Below are 16,596 nucleotides of genomic sequence, written 5' to 3' on the forward strand. Positions count from 1 at the left end.
CACAAGGTAATTTTGTCTTACATGATTTTTTTATTGATGGAAAAAATCATTTTTTTTTCTCGCATTGCTATGCGCAACATTTAAAATCTGAACAGTTTGCATGATCTCCAAAAAAACCTTTTTTTATGTTAGGGTCCAAGATAAACCTCATCCAGGAAAATCCTCAAAAAACACCGGCAAAGAAATTCCGAGATAACTCGCGCAAGAATAAGTCTGACAAATTCCTAAGACGTGACTAAAATTAGCATGTTCTTTGTGGTTTGATTGAGTCCACAAAAACCCAGTCCTTTGTTCATAACAAATAAAGTACCCCAGAACGCCCAGAATGCACCAAATGGATCCATTATTTTCGTAGTATTCCGGGGAATACATGTCCCCGACCCCACTAATTTGCTCTAGCATCAATATTTTACCGGCCCACATCTTACACCAAATACTGTAACCCGCCCCTGAGGTAGTCAATTTTATTTTAAAAAACTTTATGGATGTAAGAATCCTTTTTTACAAAGTTGAACGGATAACGCTTTTATCATATTTAAGTAGACCATTTTTAAAAAAATGTTGGATAGTTCAACTAATCAATATTCCTAGATATCATTTTAGGTTGTAGAAATATTTTGGAAAAAAAAAATATTGATTATTCTTCGAATACTTTTTTGACTGTACTATAGAATAGTGTTATTGGACTATAAAATCCCTGAGAATGAATAATCGGGAATACACGAACTCTCCCTTCAGGTAAACCGTCGTGAAGAACAATCCTTTATTATATTGGCGGGAATCGAGCACGTTTCACCGTGCAATATTAAGTATTTATAGTAACAAAAAAGTAGTCCGTCATATCAACAAAAACACGATGAAACAATCGTCTGAAGCATTTTAAAGTATATTTTCAATCGTAAATTGTCAGCCTTTACAAAAAGGTTTGGGTAATTTTAAAGTGGCAGGAACTAGATACATGTCATGTCAGTCTATTAATACAGTTTTAATGGAGCTTCTCCGCTTGTATTTTGAAGCACCCCTTGATTTTGAAAAAAACATGACCAATTTAGTTATCAAATCGCCGTCGTACGACGTATGACAGAGTCGTAGTCGTAGTTTGATTATCTAGTCGTAAAAAACAAAAATACTTCGTTCCAAGAAGCATGACGAATCTATTGGTGTATACTTTTTTATGACTTTTTCCAGTAAACAAACCGCAAGTCTAATTATTTAAGACCCAATATAATTTCCGATAGAATGACTCCTTAAGTACTTGACCTTTGTAAACTAAAACCAATGTTTATTTTTTATCTTGTTTACTATGGTAACAAAAATTTTTTTGTACAGATCTGATACGCCGGGCTTTTTATTACGGAATAGTAGCAGATTCTGCTACAATAAATAGAAACTAGGTTTGGCAGGTTTTTTAGCATTCAACTTCACATAGTGACAAGTGAGCTTTTTGATCACCCTTTTCGTCCGTCGTCCGTCGTGTGTGCGTCCGTGCGTCAACAATATTCTTGTCTGCACGAAAGTGGTTTCATTATGAATTTTAATTTTAACCAAACATACCCACAACTTGTATCACCCAAAAGATCTCGGTTCCATTCTTGAACTGGCCAGATCCCATTAATTGTTTCCAAGTTTATGCCCCTGAAAGGGCCCAAAATCAGCTATTTAGACCTTGTCTGCCTAACAATAGCAGCTTTATTTATGATTTGATTTTACAAACATGCACACAACCTCGTATCACCATACGATCTTGTTCCAATTTCTTGAATTGGCCAGATTCCATTAATGGGTTTCCAGAGTTTATGCCCCTGATAGGACCAGAAAAAGCTAATTTGGCCCTTGTCGGCACAATAGCACTTCATTTATGAGTTGATTTTACCCAAACTTTGCACAAACTGTGTTGCCTAAAATCACAGTTCCTTTTTTGACCGGCCAGATCCCCTAATGGGTTCCAGAGTTATATGCCCTGAAAGGGCCAAAATTAGCTATTTTGACCTTGTCTGCACAATAGCAACTTCATTTATGATTTGATTTTAACCAAACTTGCACACAACTTGTATCACCACAAGATCTTGGTTCCTTTCTTAAACTGGACAGATTCCTTCATGGGTTCCAGAGTTATGGCCCCTTAAATGTCCAAAATTGGCTATTTTGGCTTTTGCAGCCATAAAGAGACTTCATTTATGGTTTTATTTGATACAAACTTCCAAAATATCTTCAGCAACAATAAATCTTGGATTCCATGACAAATCAGATCCATTCGTAGTTTCCAGAGTTATTTTATATCTGATTATCTCCCCTGATTGTAGTCAAAATGGATTTATATCAGTAAGTACTTACAGGACTTATTTGAAATTTCATTATTGTCATTAGTTGGACCGAGGCAATCAGGGTATATAACTGTGGACTGATTTTATGTCAGATTACCTCCCTTTATTTTTGAAATTAAAATGGGTATATCTCCGTAACTAATGAAGATACTGATCTGAAATTTCATTTATGTTAACAGATTTATTTGGCAGATCCTTCTTTTGTTATCTTACAATAATCTTCTTTTGAATTACTTCCCTCTTACGTTACTATAAATAGCCTATTTTTAGTAACTTTTTTATTATTGGCTGTAGGGAAAAACTGAGACCACTTTTCTGTGGTACAACATGGATGGTACCTCCAATTTTTAGGTGTATTTTGACATATCTGTACCTTGTAAGAATTTTGTTTTTCTTTTTGGTTAAATTTCTTTCCTTTGTTGTTCCTGTCCTTTGGACTTAGATATTTTTTCTGAGGACCTTCTTGTCCTCAAGTGCAATGATAACAGGTGAGCGATATAGGGCCATCATGGCCCTCTTGTTAACAAAGTAGGTGTATGAACAGGGTTTTTTTTCGGCCGTTTTTATAGCCGTTATTGGGCTATATTCCCAATGCCAAAAAGTATGTATTTTTCCCAAAATTAGTGCAAAAATTCCCAATCAACATTCTGAAGAAAAATTTCATCAAAATTGCACAAACATTGACCAAGTTATGGACAATATTGTAATGGCAGTATGTTAAAGAGGTTGTACAATGTGAAATAAGTATATGAGAAAGTACTTAAATACATCCTTACTATATCCTATGGGACTAAATTTCCCAATTTGGAACATTTACGCATCAAAATTCCCAATATAGGGGGTATAGGCTACGTTCCCAAATCAGAAAGAAAAATCCCTGATGAAACTCAATCAAACTTCATTATTGATGAACAAAACTTAAATATTGACTTTGTAAATCAACAATAAAACTGTGTAACAATAAACTAAAGTGAACTATGACTAGAGATGAGATCAGTTTCTAAAATCCATACTTATATAACAGTTCATTCTATTCATGCGACTAGAGATGAGATCATTTGCTATAATCTGTGCTTAAATAACAGTTCATTCTATTTATGCTTCACAAGACCACAAACAACATATTAAAGCTAAAGCACAAGTTTGCAAGTTTCATGCCCTACTGTGAATGACTTTTACATGATACAGCATGTAGCAATTCTTGTTTCTGTTGAAACACAAGTGCACTCCACACTTCACATATTTAACAAACGAAAACCCATCACACCCTGAATGTTTACATCTTTGCCTCTTATCTTCATAGAGTGGTAAGTGACCTGTTCCATCCAGACGTTTAGCAGACGATGGAAGTTTGCTACTTGAACTTTTTAGCTTTTGCAGTGGAGAAAAATTCAGAACGGCTGTAAGGGGAGGTCTGCCTACTCTTACCGTAGTCTCGATAAGTGAGTCAGCCACATGATTGTTTGTTTGTTTGTTTGATTTGGGTTTAACGCCGTTTTTCAACAGTATTTCAGTCATATAATGGCGGGCAGTTAACCTAACCAGTGTTCCTGGATTCTGTACCAGTACAAACCTGTTCTCCGCAAGTAACTGCCAACTTCCCCACATGAATCAGTGGTGGAAGACTAATGATTTCAGACACAATGTCGTTTATCAAATACCGTATTTTGGTGCATATAGGTTGCACTTTTTCTACCCATTTTGCTGCCTGAAAAAGTTCCTGCGACCTATACGACAGAACATTGCCAGCAGAATTTTTTTCGGGCCAATTTTCTGACCGTAGCTCTCTCAAAATTACGTGCATCTGTTACGAACAAACAAAATGGATAAAAAAGTATCAATATCGGCGGCTTTTCAACCAATAGCGGTTACTTTCAATAAAATATATCGCAAATAACTCGTACAGACTATTAAAATTACGGATGACTTTAATTCAAAGATGTTTTTGCAGTTTGAATTACGTTTGTTTCTACTTTCGTTTTACTGGACGCCATTGACAGGTACATGTACTATGGGTTGGATAAAATCCGGACAGATCCGTCCTCAATTCCAAACATTGTTTATACTAATTCTTAGCGTATTAAAAACTTGAATGATAAATTTTTTACTTTTGATTTTTAAATAAAAGAATCCAAAAAGAGATATTTTGTTAATCTTTTTACTCGGAATCAAAAGAATGTGGTTAATTACATGACGCGGAGAGGTGTTATAATTGCTGTGCAAACAATTCACACTAACTTGCATAATAACAGAGTGTAAACACAAACCGACTGCTGCCAATTAGTGTCAAAAAGCCGCTTTTCTTTGATTTGAGATGTAGTCTGTTACCGATACTACTGTTGGTACGAAATGGTAGTGATCGAAAATAACACTGTGTGATTTCCACCAATCAGGTTCTGATAATTATTCAGTCTGTGGCATCAATATGGCCGCTGCCACTCTAACTTTTTTTGCCGGTAAATATTGCTGGGGAAAAAATCCGAAATTTAACTGCGACTAATACGCTAGAACTTAAATTTTCCGACAATTTCCAGAGCAAAAATTAGAGGCGGACTATACATTACCGAGACCTATACGCACCAAGATACGGTAGTCACAGAGAACCTACGCCCCGCCCAAGGATCGAACTCGCGACCCCGCGATCCGTAGACCAACACTTTACCTACTGAGCTAAGCGGGCGGGTGCCACATGATTGATAAAGTCAGAAAGTTTCATAGAGTTGGTTCCCAGCAAAGTTGCATGTTTCTTATGGCAAAGCCATGCATTCACTACAGCCATCATTATTGTGTGCCAGAAAATGTACATGTACCATCTTCTTGATTTGACACGCGGTTTATACAGTGAACAGAGAGAGTCTAACAAGTCTACACCACCCATATTTCTGTTGTACACACCAACAATAGAAGGCCGATAGACTTGAACATACATTTTCTGTTTTTTATCCCACCTACGCACTTCTTCAACCGGTTCAACACCCACGTACGAAGACACCAGATTGACCGATTTATTGTCATACCACCTAACAGCAGTAATATTACTGCTTGTTTCAACTTTGCTGTCTACTTAACCTCTACCATTTTGCTTCAATTCTTTCTCTGATTTAAGATCACAAGTCTATTTTGCCTTATCGTTCCTACAAACAGAATCTGTTTTTCTTTCAGTGCTTTTACAAGGGATACTGATGTAAAGTAATTATCAGTAAATATTTTGTAATTTTTCTTTTCTGGCAGAGTTGAAACAAGCTTCATCACAACATCTCCACCAACCCTGGGTGATTTTTCATTTTCATAAGCTTCAGTTTTCTCTTGGTATACATCGAAATCAATAAGTTCTCCAGATGTTCCAGCTCTACCTCACACTTTAAAGCCCCAAGTGTTTGGTTTTCCTCTGATGTATTGTTTAATGGATGACTTTCCTTTAAATGGCACCATAATTTCATCTATTGAATTAGATTCCTCAGGAGTCATGCTTAGGAATCTTTCTCTCAGTGAATTAAGCCATGGTTGCAATTTCCATATTTTTTCTGGAGTGCCAGTGTCAACATGATCAAGATTGTTTGAGAAATACAACAACCGAATAAGGTTCAAGAATCTGTTTCGAGACATGATGTCGGCAACAGGGCCGTAACGAATTGAACTTTCCCAATAAGCTCGCAGCTTGTGTACCTTGGTAATTCCCATTCGAAGGTAAATGCCAATTAAAATCTGGATCTCTTTTGCGGTGGAATTTAAACTTATTCCATCTTTCTGCATGCTGTACATACTTGTTTCAGTAGAAACAACATCAAACATTTCATCAGTTATGAAATTTTTTAGATAGGCATAAGGCATGTGTAAGTTTTCTGGGATGGCCTCTGTATCACCGGTAAAAGAACTATTAGAACCCGATATTCGCATGATGTCCACACAGAACAATGAACAGGTGTGTCAGTGATGTTACTGACTAACTGGGCCAAAGGAATATCATCACCTTCATCTGAACTAGCTTTATCATCACCAGAATTAGCTGTCTGACTGCCGCTTGGTCGTTTACGTTTCAAGTTTACTAATGGTTCATCGTCACTATCAGTATCACTATTGACACTAGTTACATTTTTCAGAACTTTTGTCATATCATCATCACTGTCAGATAGATCTTCTATATCACTGCTATTGCCATCAAAGTATTCAGCGAAATCATGGATCTGTTTGTCTCTTTTCAGCCTTTGAGCCATTATCTGACATCCCTGAAATGTATAAAAAAATAGATTAAAAATATGCATAAATTCAGAAAACTATAGTGCAAAGAAGTCAAAATTAGAGTTAAACATGACAAAGCGTAATTCATAGAATAAGTTTCAAGGTTTAACAAAATTTGTGTTCAGATAATTCAAACTTCCGATGAAAACAAAATCTGGGTACAAAAATGACAGCAAACATTAGAGCCCAGTGTAGCAGATCTGCTACAGTGGAATTCTGATGCAATTTCTGCCATTCTTGTAAATTCCTATATTGAAAATTATTAACTGATGTACAGATACAGTCTTAAATTTTACGAAAATGACAATAACATAAAATTTACCTGTATAAACTCTGTGTTTATACTTGAAAATCAGTTGACCTTTCTAGACCTTTTTTAGCTCACCCGCAAAGGCTCAGGGTGAGCTATTGTGATCACTCACTGTCTGGCGTCCGTCCGTCATCTGTCCGTCCGTCCGTCCATCCTCACTTTCCTTTAAACAACATCTCCTCCTTAACCACCAAGCCAAATTTGTTGAAACTTCACAGGGATGATCCTTGGGTGGTCTTCTTTAAAAATTGTTCAAAGAATTGAACAGAACTGTGGTTGCCATGGCAACCGAAAGGAAAAACTTCAAACATCTTCTTGTCCAAAACCACAAGGCCTAGGGCTTTGATATTTGGTATGTAGCATCATCTAGTGGGCCTCTACGAAGATTGTTCAAATTATCCCCCTAGGGTCAAATATGGCCCAACCCCGGGGGTCGCATGCTTTTTATAGAATTATGTACTTATGTAGGGAAAAACTTTGAAAAATCTTCCTGTCCAAAACCATAAGACCTAGGGCTTTGATATTTAATATGTAGTATCATCTAGTGGGCCTCAACCAAGATTGTTCAAATTATCCCCCTAGGATGTAATATGGCCCCGCCCTGAGGGTCACATTTTTTCTATAGACTTATATAGGGAATAATTTTGAAAATCTTCTTTTCAAAAACAAAAGGGCCTAGGGCTTTGATATTTGGTATGTAGCATCATATAGTGGGCCTCTACCAAGATTTTTCAAATGATTCCCCTAGGGTGAAATATGGCCCCGCCCAGGGGGTCACATGGTTTATATAGACTTGTAAAGGGAAAAACTTTTAAAATCTTCTTGTCTGAAACCACAAGACCTTGGCTTTTGATATTTGGTATGTAGCATTGCCTTGTGTTTCTCTACCAAGACTGTTCAAATTATTACCCTGGGGTGAAAAGAGGCCCTGCCACAGGGGTCCCAAGTTTTACATAGACATATATAGGAAAAAAAACTTTAAAAATCTTCTTATCTGAAATTGCAAGGCATAGGCATTTGATATTTGGTATGTTGCATTGTCTAGCGGTCCTCTACCAAGATTATTCAATTTATGCCCCCAAGTTGAAAAGAGGCCCCACCCAGGGGGTCCCAAGTTTTACATGGACTTACATAGGAAAAACTTCTTCTTGCCTATGACTGCAAGGCCTACGCTTGTGATATTTGGTATGTTTCATTGCCTAGTGGTCTACTACCAAAATTGTTCAGATTATGCCCCTGGGGTGCAAGAGGCCCTGCCCTGGGGGTCCCAAGTTTTACATAGGAAAAACTTTAAAAATCTTCTTGTTTGAAAGTTCAAGGCCTATGCCTTTGATATTTTGTATGTTTCATTGCCTAGTTGATCTCTCTAACAAGATTGTTCGAATTATGCCCCTGGGGTGAAAAGAGGCCCCACCCCAGAGGTCACTTGATATATGAGTAATATAGGAAAAATACTTCAAAAATTATCAGATCATATTTCCTGGACTGTTTAATTATATTTACCGGATGACCCCAAGTGATAAGGGTCACCCGACTGTGACCTTGACCTACTTTCTTGCTTTTTAAGATACAGCCTTGAAATTTGGATGACATGTACAGTTTTGCACACCAATCTTAAAACTGACTTTCAGTGGCCATGAATATGACCTACTGACCTACTTTTTTGTTTTTTAAGCTTTAGCAAAAAATTCTTTCAAGCAAGCAACTGAACTCAGTGAGCGATATAGGGCTGTAATGGCCCTCTTGTTAGTACTACAAATGGCAGATATATAACAAAGGGACGTAACCGCGCAATTCCACTACTAAGTGTAAAGGATAGTTATAACATATTTGCAAAGGATAGTTCTTTAGAAGAAACACAATATGGGTTGTAATTTGTATATTTTTTTTTATCAAATTGTCATTATTTAAAATTGTATGTAGTAGATATGCTACATCGGGTTCTAGAGGGATAATGAGTTTTGTTCGATGGCTCGAACAACCGACTACTCGAACGAATTTTGCTGGTCCCATGGAGTTTGAATTAACGAAGTTCGACAGTCTGATCAAATATTGCAGCTGTTTTGTTTCCATGGCAAGTGAAAGCAAAATTGCTAGTTTGCTAGGGGGCTATATTGGAGTCATGTCACTAAGTTCAAGGCCGATGTCACACTTGGAGGTCAAGATCAAATAGCTCAATTATTTGTGTCTGCTTCATATCTTTCTTAACCACAGAAAGGATTTTTGTAGAATTTGTAGTCAATTGTTAACCTCATCAAGATGATGTGGAAAGTGTACAACACAGGTCACTAGGTTTAAGGTCAAGGTCACACTTAGAGGTCAAAGATCAAATAGATCAAATTTGTGTCCGCATCATATCTTATAAGCCACTGCAATGAGTTTCATATAATTGACATTAATTTTAAGTGTTCTTCAGATCATAATTAGATAATGTGATTTTGACATTTTTGCACTTATTTAAGACTAGTTTTCACTACACACTGGCAGAGAATGTGACAAGTGCATCAGATAGTGACATAAAAGTTTTGTTTTTCAAGTGGCCATCAAACATGAGAGGATTTTTATTTTTTGGAATAACACAACTTTTTGGTAAAGTTGGTTCCAAGTTAACGATCATTAGTTTTAATTTGTAGGTACCTATATATTTGTGACTGGGGAAATGAGCCGCAGATCCTTCGCTGTTATATGGATGGTACCCATTGTGATACATTCATTCATGTTCACGGAGGTCATCCAAATATGGTTGTCATAGCAACACCACTTACCATGGAAACAGGGTCAGAGAACAGGAAAACTTTGTATTGGACGGATTCAAAACTAGATGTGATAAGTTTTGTAAACCTGAGGGATGATGCTGTCATTTGGGAAAAGATACAGCTTAATCATTCTCGGTAAGTTTTGAAAAGGATATTGGTTAATATTACAGATTTGGTGTTTACCCATCACTGCAAAGGGAGACAACCAGTATTTTAAGCAAAAATATATTGTATTTGGCAGAAAATTTAATCATGTTTAACCTTACTTAGTAATCATATACAAAACACAAGGTTAGTCTTAGTTTAGAACAACTTGCCACTGTGGAATAAAAATACTGTTCAGGTTGTAGAATTCTCTGAGAGAATATTTCAAGCTGGCTTGTAGAAGATCACAAGATGACCTGAATTGTGTTATTGTAGGGATAATACATGTTTTTTTGTGTATTAACGTCTGCAGAAGCCCACGGGATTGTTTGTGACCGAGACCGAAGGTCGAGGTCACAATCATATCCCAAAGGCTTCTGCATGCGTTAATACACAAAACAAACGTGTATTGTCGCTATTCTTGCATAAAAAAAAACATTACACGACGACTAAATGCATTGTTTTCATATGTGATGACTTTACGATTCCGGTACATTTTTAGTTACCATTCGATAGTTCTTGGAAACGGTAAACATGTTTTAAATATCCATAACCGGGGCACACATAACAACAACACTACTAAAAGCGTGATTTGAAGGTTTTTGAGCATCTTATTTTTATTTTTAGTTATTACAAACGTTACAGTACACATAATTTTGCATATAACTTAAGAATTTGATTAACAGGAACACAATTTTAAGAATAACAACTTTACATTCGAATTATTTTGAGTACGAACACAGAGTACGGATGAGTACGAAGCTAGTGACTAGCTTTTGAGGTTTATTATATGAATTCTGCAAAAAATCAGGTAAAAATAAACCGACTGATACTAACAAAAATCATTAATACCTAAAAACGGGCAATAGCACAAGGTACACACGATACTTATTTATTTACAGTTATTTAAAATAACTGAACAGATGCTTTGTAAAGGGAGTAAACTCTAAGAGAAGCTAGTACATACATTGATGGGGGCAGAACGTTTGGTGTTGGAAACTGATACAGCTAAACATACTATGGATTACATTGTATCTATAATGCTACAAGAAGAGGTTATTATGGAAGAAACAAGATGCAGATGCCAAATATCAGTCTGTGCAGAAATACATACATATGTCCCTGGCAAAGCATTTCAAAAATAAAAATCATGTATTAACAGCACGTGAATTGCCTTGTTTGCACACGATTATTCTCCCATTTATACATGGGCGGATCCAGTGAAAAAAGTAGTTTTTATGCAAGAATGTTATTAAAAAGCTCAACAAACTTTTATTCTGATGATAATTCATAAAAGTGTGTTCAAAGAAAATCATAAAATGATTGTCCACAAATTTCCTCAAAATCTATGAATTATTTCTGTCTTAGTATAGAAAAATCACATTTTTGAACATCTACTAAGAGTCTAAAGTTTTTCAGATTGAGCTTTTGTTTGGTGATTGACGTATTTAACAAGACATGAAGACACATCTTTGTGAATTGATAAATGGGAAAAAAAACTGATGGTATAAATGTGTTTGCAGGAATACTCATCCTGTTGGCCTGGTAGTTACAGACAGTACTATATATTTTACGGACTGGAACACTCAGTATGTACATTACATGCAGGAGTCTGATGTTACAGCAGTGATGGATATACATTTGGACATGGGAAGTGTGTTTGGGATGGATCACATACAGAAACCTCTCCAGGGTAGGTTAATGCTCCTTTAGGTGTTTGTTTAATTTACATCATACATCTAAGATTTACATTGCTTCTGATAAACTGACATGAATTTCTAATGAGCATATATAGTTACGAAGTTATGGAAACCTATAGTTCGACACTAAATTTTGCTGGGCGAAAGTCAAAACTTGATGAAAAAAGTATTCTGTACCAATATTTCAGTTACATAAGGTGGTCAATAAATGCTACCAGTGTTCCTGTATTCCATACCAGTATTACAACAGTTTCTTCCATTAAGATACCACCTTAGGGAAGGATAAAAGATGTACTTATTTAGATGCAATTCCCAAAACTCATAACACCTTACTGGCTTTTTTTTCTGAGCAAAATTTTAAATGGACCAATGACAGTGTATAACACTGAGGCTGGTCTCTAAACTCTGTGCTATAACCTAAGATCCTGATGTCACCTTGGTTATATTAATTAATAGGAAACATTGATCTGTTATAAATGACACCTTATGCTTAGACAAGTCCTCTATGTTTGTAGTTTCACAGACAGCATGCTCAGTAGAAAATGGCGGATGTACACATTTGTGTCTTGTCAAACCTGAGGGTCAGTGCACATGCCTGTGTCCAGGCAGTGAAGAAAATGTATCCTGCACAGGTATAGGTTTTATATGCTGTCCTTGTTACGCTCACAAGCATAATTATGCCCCCTTCGAAGAAGGTGTCTATTGTTTTGCAGATGTCGGTTGGTCGGTCGATATGTAGACCAATCCGTTTCCAGATAATAACTCAAGAACGCTTGGGCCTAGGATCACGAAAGTTGATAGGGAGGTTGGATTTCACCAGCAGATGACCCTACTGATTTTGAGATCTGTATATCAAAGGTCAAGGTCACAGTGACCCTGAACATTCAAACAGTTTCCGGACAATAACTGAAGAATGCTTGGGCCTAAGATCATTAAACTTGATAGGGAGGTTGGTCATGACCAGCAGATAATTATGTCTCCCCTAGGAGACATATTGTTTTTGCCCTGTCCGTCCGTCCGTCCTTCCATCCGTCCGTCCGTACGTCACACTTCATTTCCGAGCAATAACTGGAGAACCATTTGACCTAGAACCTTCAAACTTCATAGGGTTGTAGGGCTGCTGGAGTAGACGACCCGTATTGTTTTTGGGGTCAGTCCGTCAAAGGTCAAGGTCACAGGGGCCTGAACATTGAAAACCATTTCCGATCAATAACTAGAGAACCACTTGACCCAGAATGTTGAAACTTCATAGGATGATTGGTCATGAAGAGTAGAAGACCCCTATTGATCTTGGGATCACTCCGTCAAAGGTCAAGGTCACAGGGTCCTGAACATTGAAAACCATTTCCGATCAATAACTAGAGAACCACTTGACCCAGAATGTTGAAACTTCATAGGATGATTGGTCATGAAGAGTAGATGACCCCTATTGATTTTGGGATCACTCCATCAAAGGTCAAGGTCACAGGGGCCTGAACATTGAAAACCATTTCCGATCAATAACTGGAGAACCACTTGACCCAGAATGTTCAAACTTCATAGGATGATTGATCATGCAGAGTAGATGACCCCTATTGATTTTGGGGTCACTCCGTCAAAGGTCAAGGTCACAGGGGCCTGAACATTGAAAACCATTTCCGATCAATAACTGGAGAACCACTTGACCCAGAATGTTCAAACTTCATAGGATGATTGGTCATGAAGAGTAGATGACCCTTATTGTTTTGGGGTCACTCCGTCAAAGGTCAAGGTCACAGGGTCCTGAACATTGAAAACCATTTCCGATCAATAACTAGAGAACCACTTGACCCTGAATGTTGAAACTTCATAGGATGATTGTACATGCAAAGTAGATGACCCCTATCGATTTTAGAGTCACCCCATTAAAGGTCAAGGTCACAGGGGCCTGAACATTGAAAACCATTTCCGGTCAGTAACTTGAGAACCGCTTGACCCAGAATGTTGAAACTTAATAGGATGATTAGTCATGCAGAGTAGATGACCCCTAACGATTTTGGGGTCACTCTGTGAAAGGTCAAGGTCACAGGGGCCTGAACATTGAGAACCATTTCCGGTCAGTAACTTGAGAACCACTTGACCCAGAATGATGAAACTTCATAGGATGATTGGTCATGCAGAGTAGATGACCCCTAACGATTTTAGGGTCACTCTGTTAAAGGTCAAGGCCACAGGGGCCTGAACATTGAAAACCATTTCCAATCAATAACTTGAGAACCTCTCGACCCAGAATGTTGAAACTTCATAGGATGATTGTTCATGCAGAGTAAATGACCCCTATTGTTTTTGGGGTCACTCCGTTGAAGGTCAAGGTCACAGGGGCCTGAACATTGATAACCAGTTCCGATCAATAACTTGAGAAGCACTTGACCCAGAATGTTGAAACTTCATAGGATGATTGAACATGCAGAGTAGATGACCCCTATTGATTTTGGGGTCAGTCTATTAAAGGTCAAGGTCACAGTGGCCTGTTCATGTAAAATCATTTTTTGGAAATAACTTGAGAACCACTTGACCTACAATGTTGAAACTTAATAGGATGATTGGACATGCAGAGTAGATGACCCCTATTTATTTTGAGGTCACTTGATCAAAGGTCAAGGTCACAGGAGCCTGAACAGTGACTTGAGAACCACTAGGCCAAGAGTGTTGAAATTTAACGGGATGACTGGACATGCCAAGTAGATGATCCCTATTGCAGTCAACCATCAGTGTCTCTTTGACTTTCGCTCCTGACCCCTATTGACTTCTTGCCTATAGGTCTTTGCAGTGGGGGAGACATGCGCTTTTTTACAAAAGCATTTTCTAGTTCCTATTGGTTTTGAGGTCAGTAGGCCAAAGGTCAAGGTCACATTGACCCGAAACAGTTAAACCCTTTCCGGACGATACCTTGAGAATGCTTGGGCCTATGATCATGAAACTTAATAGACATATTGATTATGACCAGCAGATGATTTTGAAGTCAGTAGGTCAAAGGTCAAGGTCACATTGAGCCAGAACAGTAAAATTTTTGTTTTGTTAACAGTGAGCATAGCTTTTCTGTTCCTTGTGCAATTACTGAATGCATCAAAGGGGAATTTCGTGTTCGACGAGCTCTTGTTTGTAGTTAGGGTGTGCACTTAGATTTGCCTTTGTCTGGATGTACATCAGTCTGATCATCTGTCCATATTTGCATTTGACTATGGTATTATTATTCAGCATGAAGATATTCTCAGGGGTTTTCTTTTGGATTTCACTTCATAAGATCATACATAAGGCCCTTGACCTAGTCATAAATATACATGAAGGGCCAAAACATTTGTGTAAAGTATTGACCTAGAGTCAGGAAGCAATATACAAAATAGTTTTCAGCATGTGAAATTGTGCACCTTGGGGTTATGTCTCGGTCAGAATAAAAGTTTTAGCCTGTGATGCAAAAAAGTTCTAAAAGTTTGTGTCGCACATATCTTAAGATATTTTTGACCTAGAGTCACAAAACTTTAAGGAATATTAAATAGTGTGAATTTGCACACATAGGACTATTTGGGAATTTATCTAGTAAGACCAGAGATATGGCCCTTAGAAAAAATAGGGCCTGAAAATAACAAGTAACTGTACAGTGGCAGTAAGTGAGGGCACTACTGCCATGCTCACTATCATTTGTTCCCTAGATAAAGTATAGTTATTTCTTGAATAAGTATTTGAATAATTTGTTGTACAATCAATGCTTTTTAATGAGCTTGATGCATGAACCCTGGCTTGGAAAATGATGTTGACTGAGGACGTTGCCAGATGTTCATATCTTTTTTCCCAGGTTGATAGATCTTGGTATCGACCACAGTTTTTTCATATTTCATCTATCAACTGACATGGCATAAATTTTAAGAACATTTGCAAAGTTGGTATATCTTTATGGTCATAAACTGTGTAGGCTGTCACGTTGTTATGATGTCACTTGCTGAATCCTGCACTTGCATGTTTGCTTTTGAGGGTTTCTGCACAGATTAATGTGAGTTGTTGGCTAGAATGCATATTTTTCAGTAAAATGCTAATAACCTTTAATTGTAATTAATCATGTGACCTTGTCTAGAGCACTAGAAAGGACTATATATGTAGTTTTAATTGTAAAAGAAGGTGACCCGCATAAGTAAAGATATGGGAATATTTGTTTATGTATTGTAAGATCTGTGCTAAACATCACCAGTGATTTGAGACCATAGAAAACATTAGTTTCATTTTAGATTTATACCTGAACTTAGAACATGGAGTTAAGAGAATGTCTCTGAAACTTACTTTAATCTTGAGCTAAAGTAGTAGTTAGAATATATAGCAGTATTTCATTATCTGAAGTAGTACTACATAAGTAAGTTGATACTTGCCCAAGTAAGTGTTAAAACTTGTATATTTGTTATTGATAGTTAAAGGAAAGAAGTTTCCTCCTCATTCTGATCTGATTGATAAACTGGACACAAAGAAGATGAAGCCTGTTTCCACAGAGACCAAGGACTCGATACTGCTGGTTGTTCTACCAGTGACTGGTGTTGTCATCCTTCTGCTTGCAGTCATTGTCACTGTGTTCTGTTACCACAGGCACAAACAGTGAGTAGGTTTGGTTTAAACTTCACAAGAAATGAAATTTTTATCTAAATAGTAAGGAAAGTTGGTTATTATCAATAAAATACAGATATAACCAAATATTCTTTTGTATATCACAGAAGCATCATGTTGTATAAAGGTAGATGTTATGGCATCCATTGTCAGTATATTCCTATACAAATACAAATACAAATACATGGCATTTATATAGGGCAAAAATTATAAAATATTCTATTGCGCTTTACAATTACATAACACACATTTAACATATATACATACAAAATATGAACAGGATTCTAGAACTTAGATTTAAAGATTTGGACATATATAAATACTATTTTACACCACTTCTGAATATTTTGTATTTTAACAAGACTACACTCATTGTTCATAAAACTGCCTAAATAAATGTGTTTTCAGTTTTGATCTAAAGCTGGCTTCAGACTGAATGTTTTTCAGATAGCTAGGCAGATCGTTCCACCATTTGGGACCAACGACTGCCATAGATCTGTCTGCTAGTTTTGTTCGCC

At 37.0% G+C, this 16,596-nt stretch overlaps 1 protein-coding gene across 1 annotated transcript in view; it reads left to right on the forward strand.

Annotated features, from left to right (window-relative positions):
- Positions 1-16,069, forward strand: part of LOC128554174 (low-density lipoprotein receptor-related protein 6-like) — a gene marked incomplete at both ends in the record, with an annotated part of 61,652 nt that extends 45,583 nt beyond the window's left edge. The window contains 4 exons of the mRNA XM_053535423.1: positions 9,507-9,764; positions 11,297-11,466; positions 11,989-12,105; positions 15,889-16,069. Of these exons, the coding sequence (XP_053391398.1) occupies positions 9,507-9,764; positions 11,297-11,466; positions 11,989-12,105; positions 15,889-16,069 (726 nt within the window). The remainder of the gene's footprint in view (positions 1-9,506; positions 9,765-11,296; positions 11,467-11,988; positions 12,106-15,888) is intronic.
- Positions 16,070-16,596: the final 527 nt, after the last annotated feature.

Source organism: Mercenaria mercenaria, unplaced genomic scaffold (assembly GCF_021730395.1).
Source record: "Mercenaria mercenaria strain notata unplaced genomic scaffold, MADL_Memer_1 contig_4796, whole genome shotgun sequence".
NCBI lineage: Eukaryota > Metazoa > Mollusca > Bivalvia > Venerida > Veneridae > Mercenaria > Mercenaria mercenaria.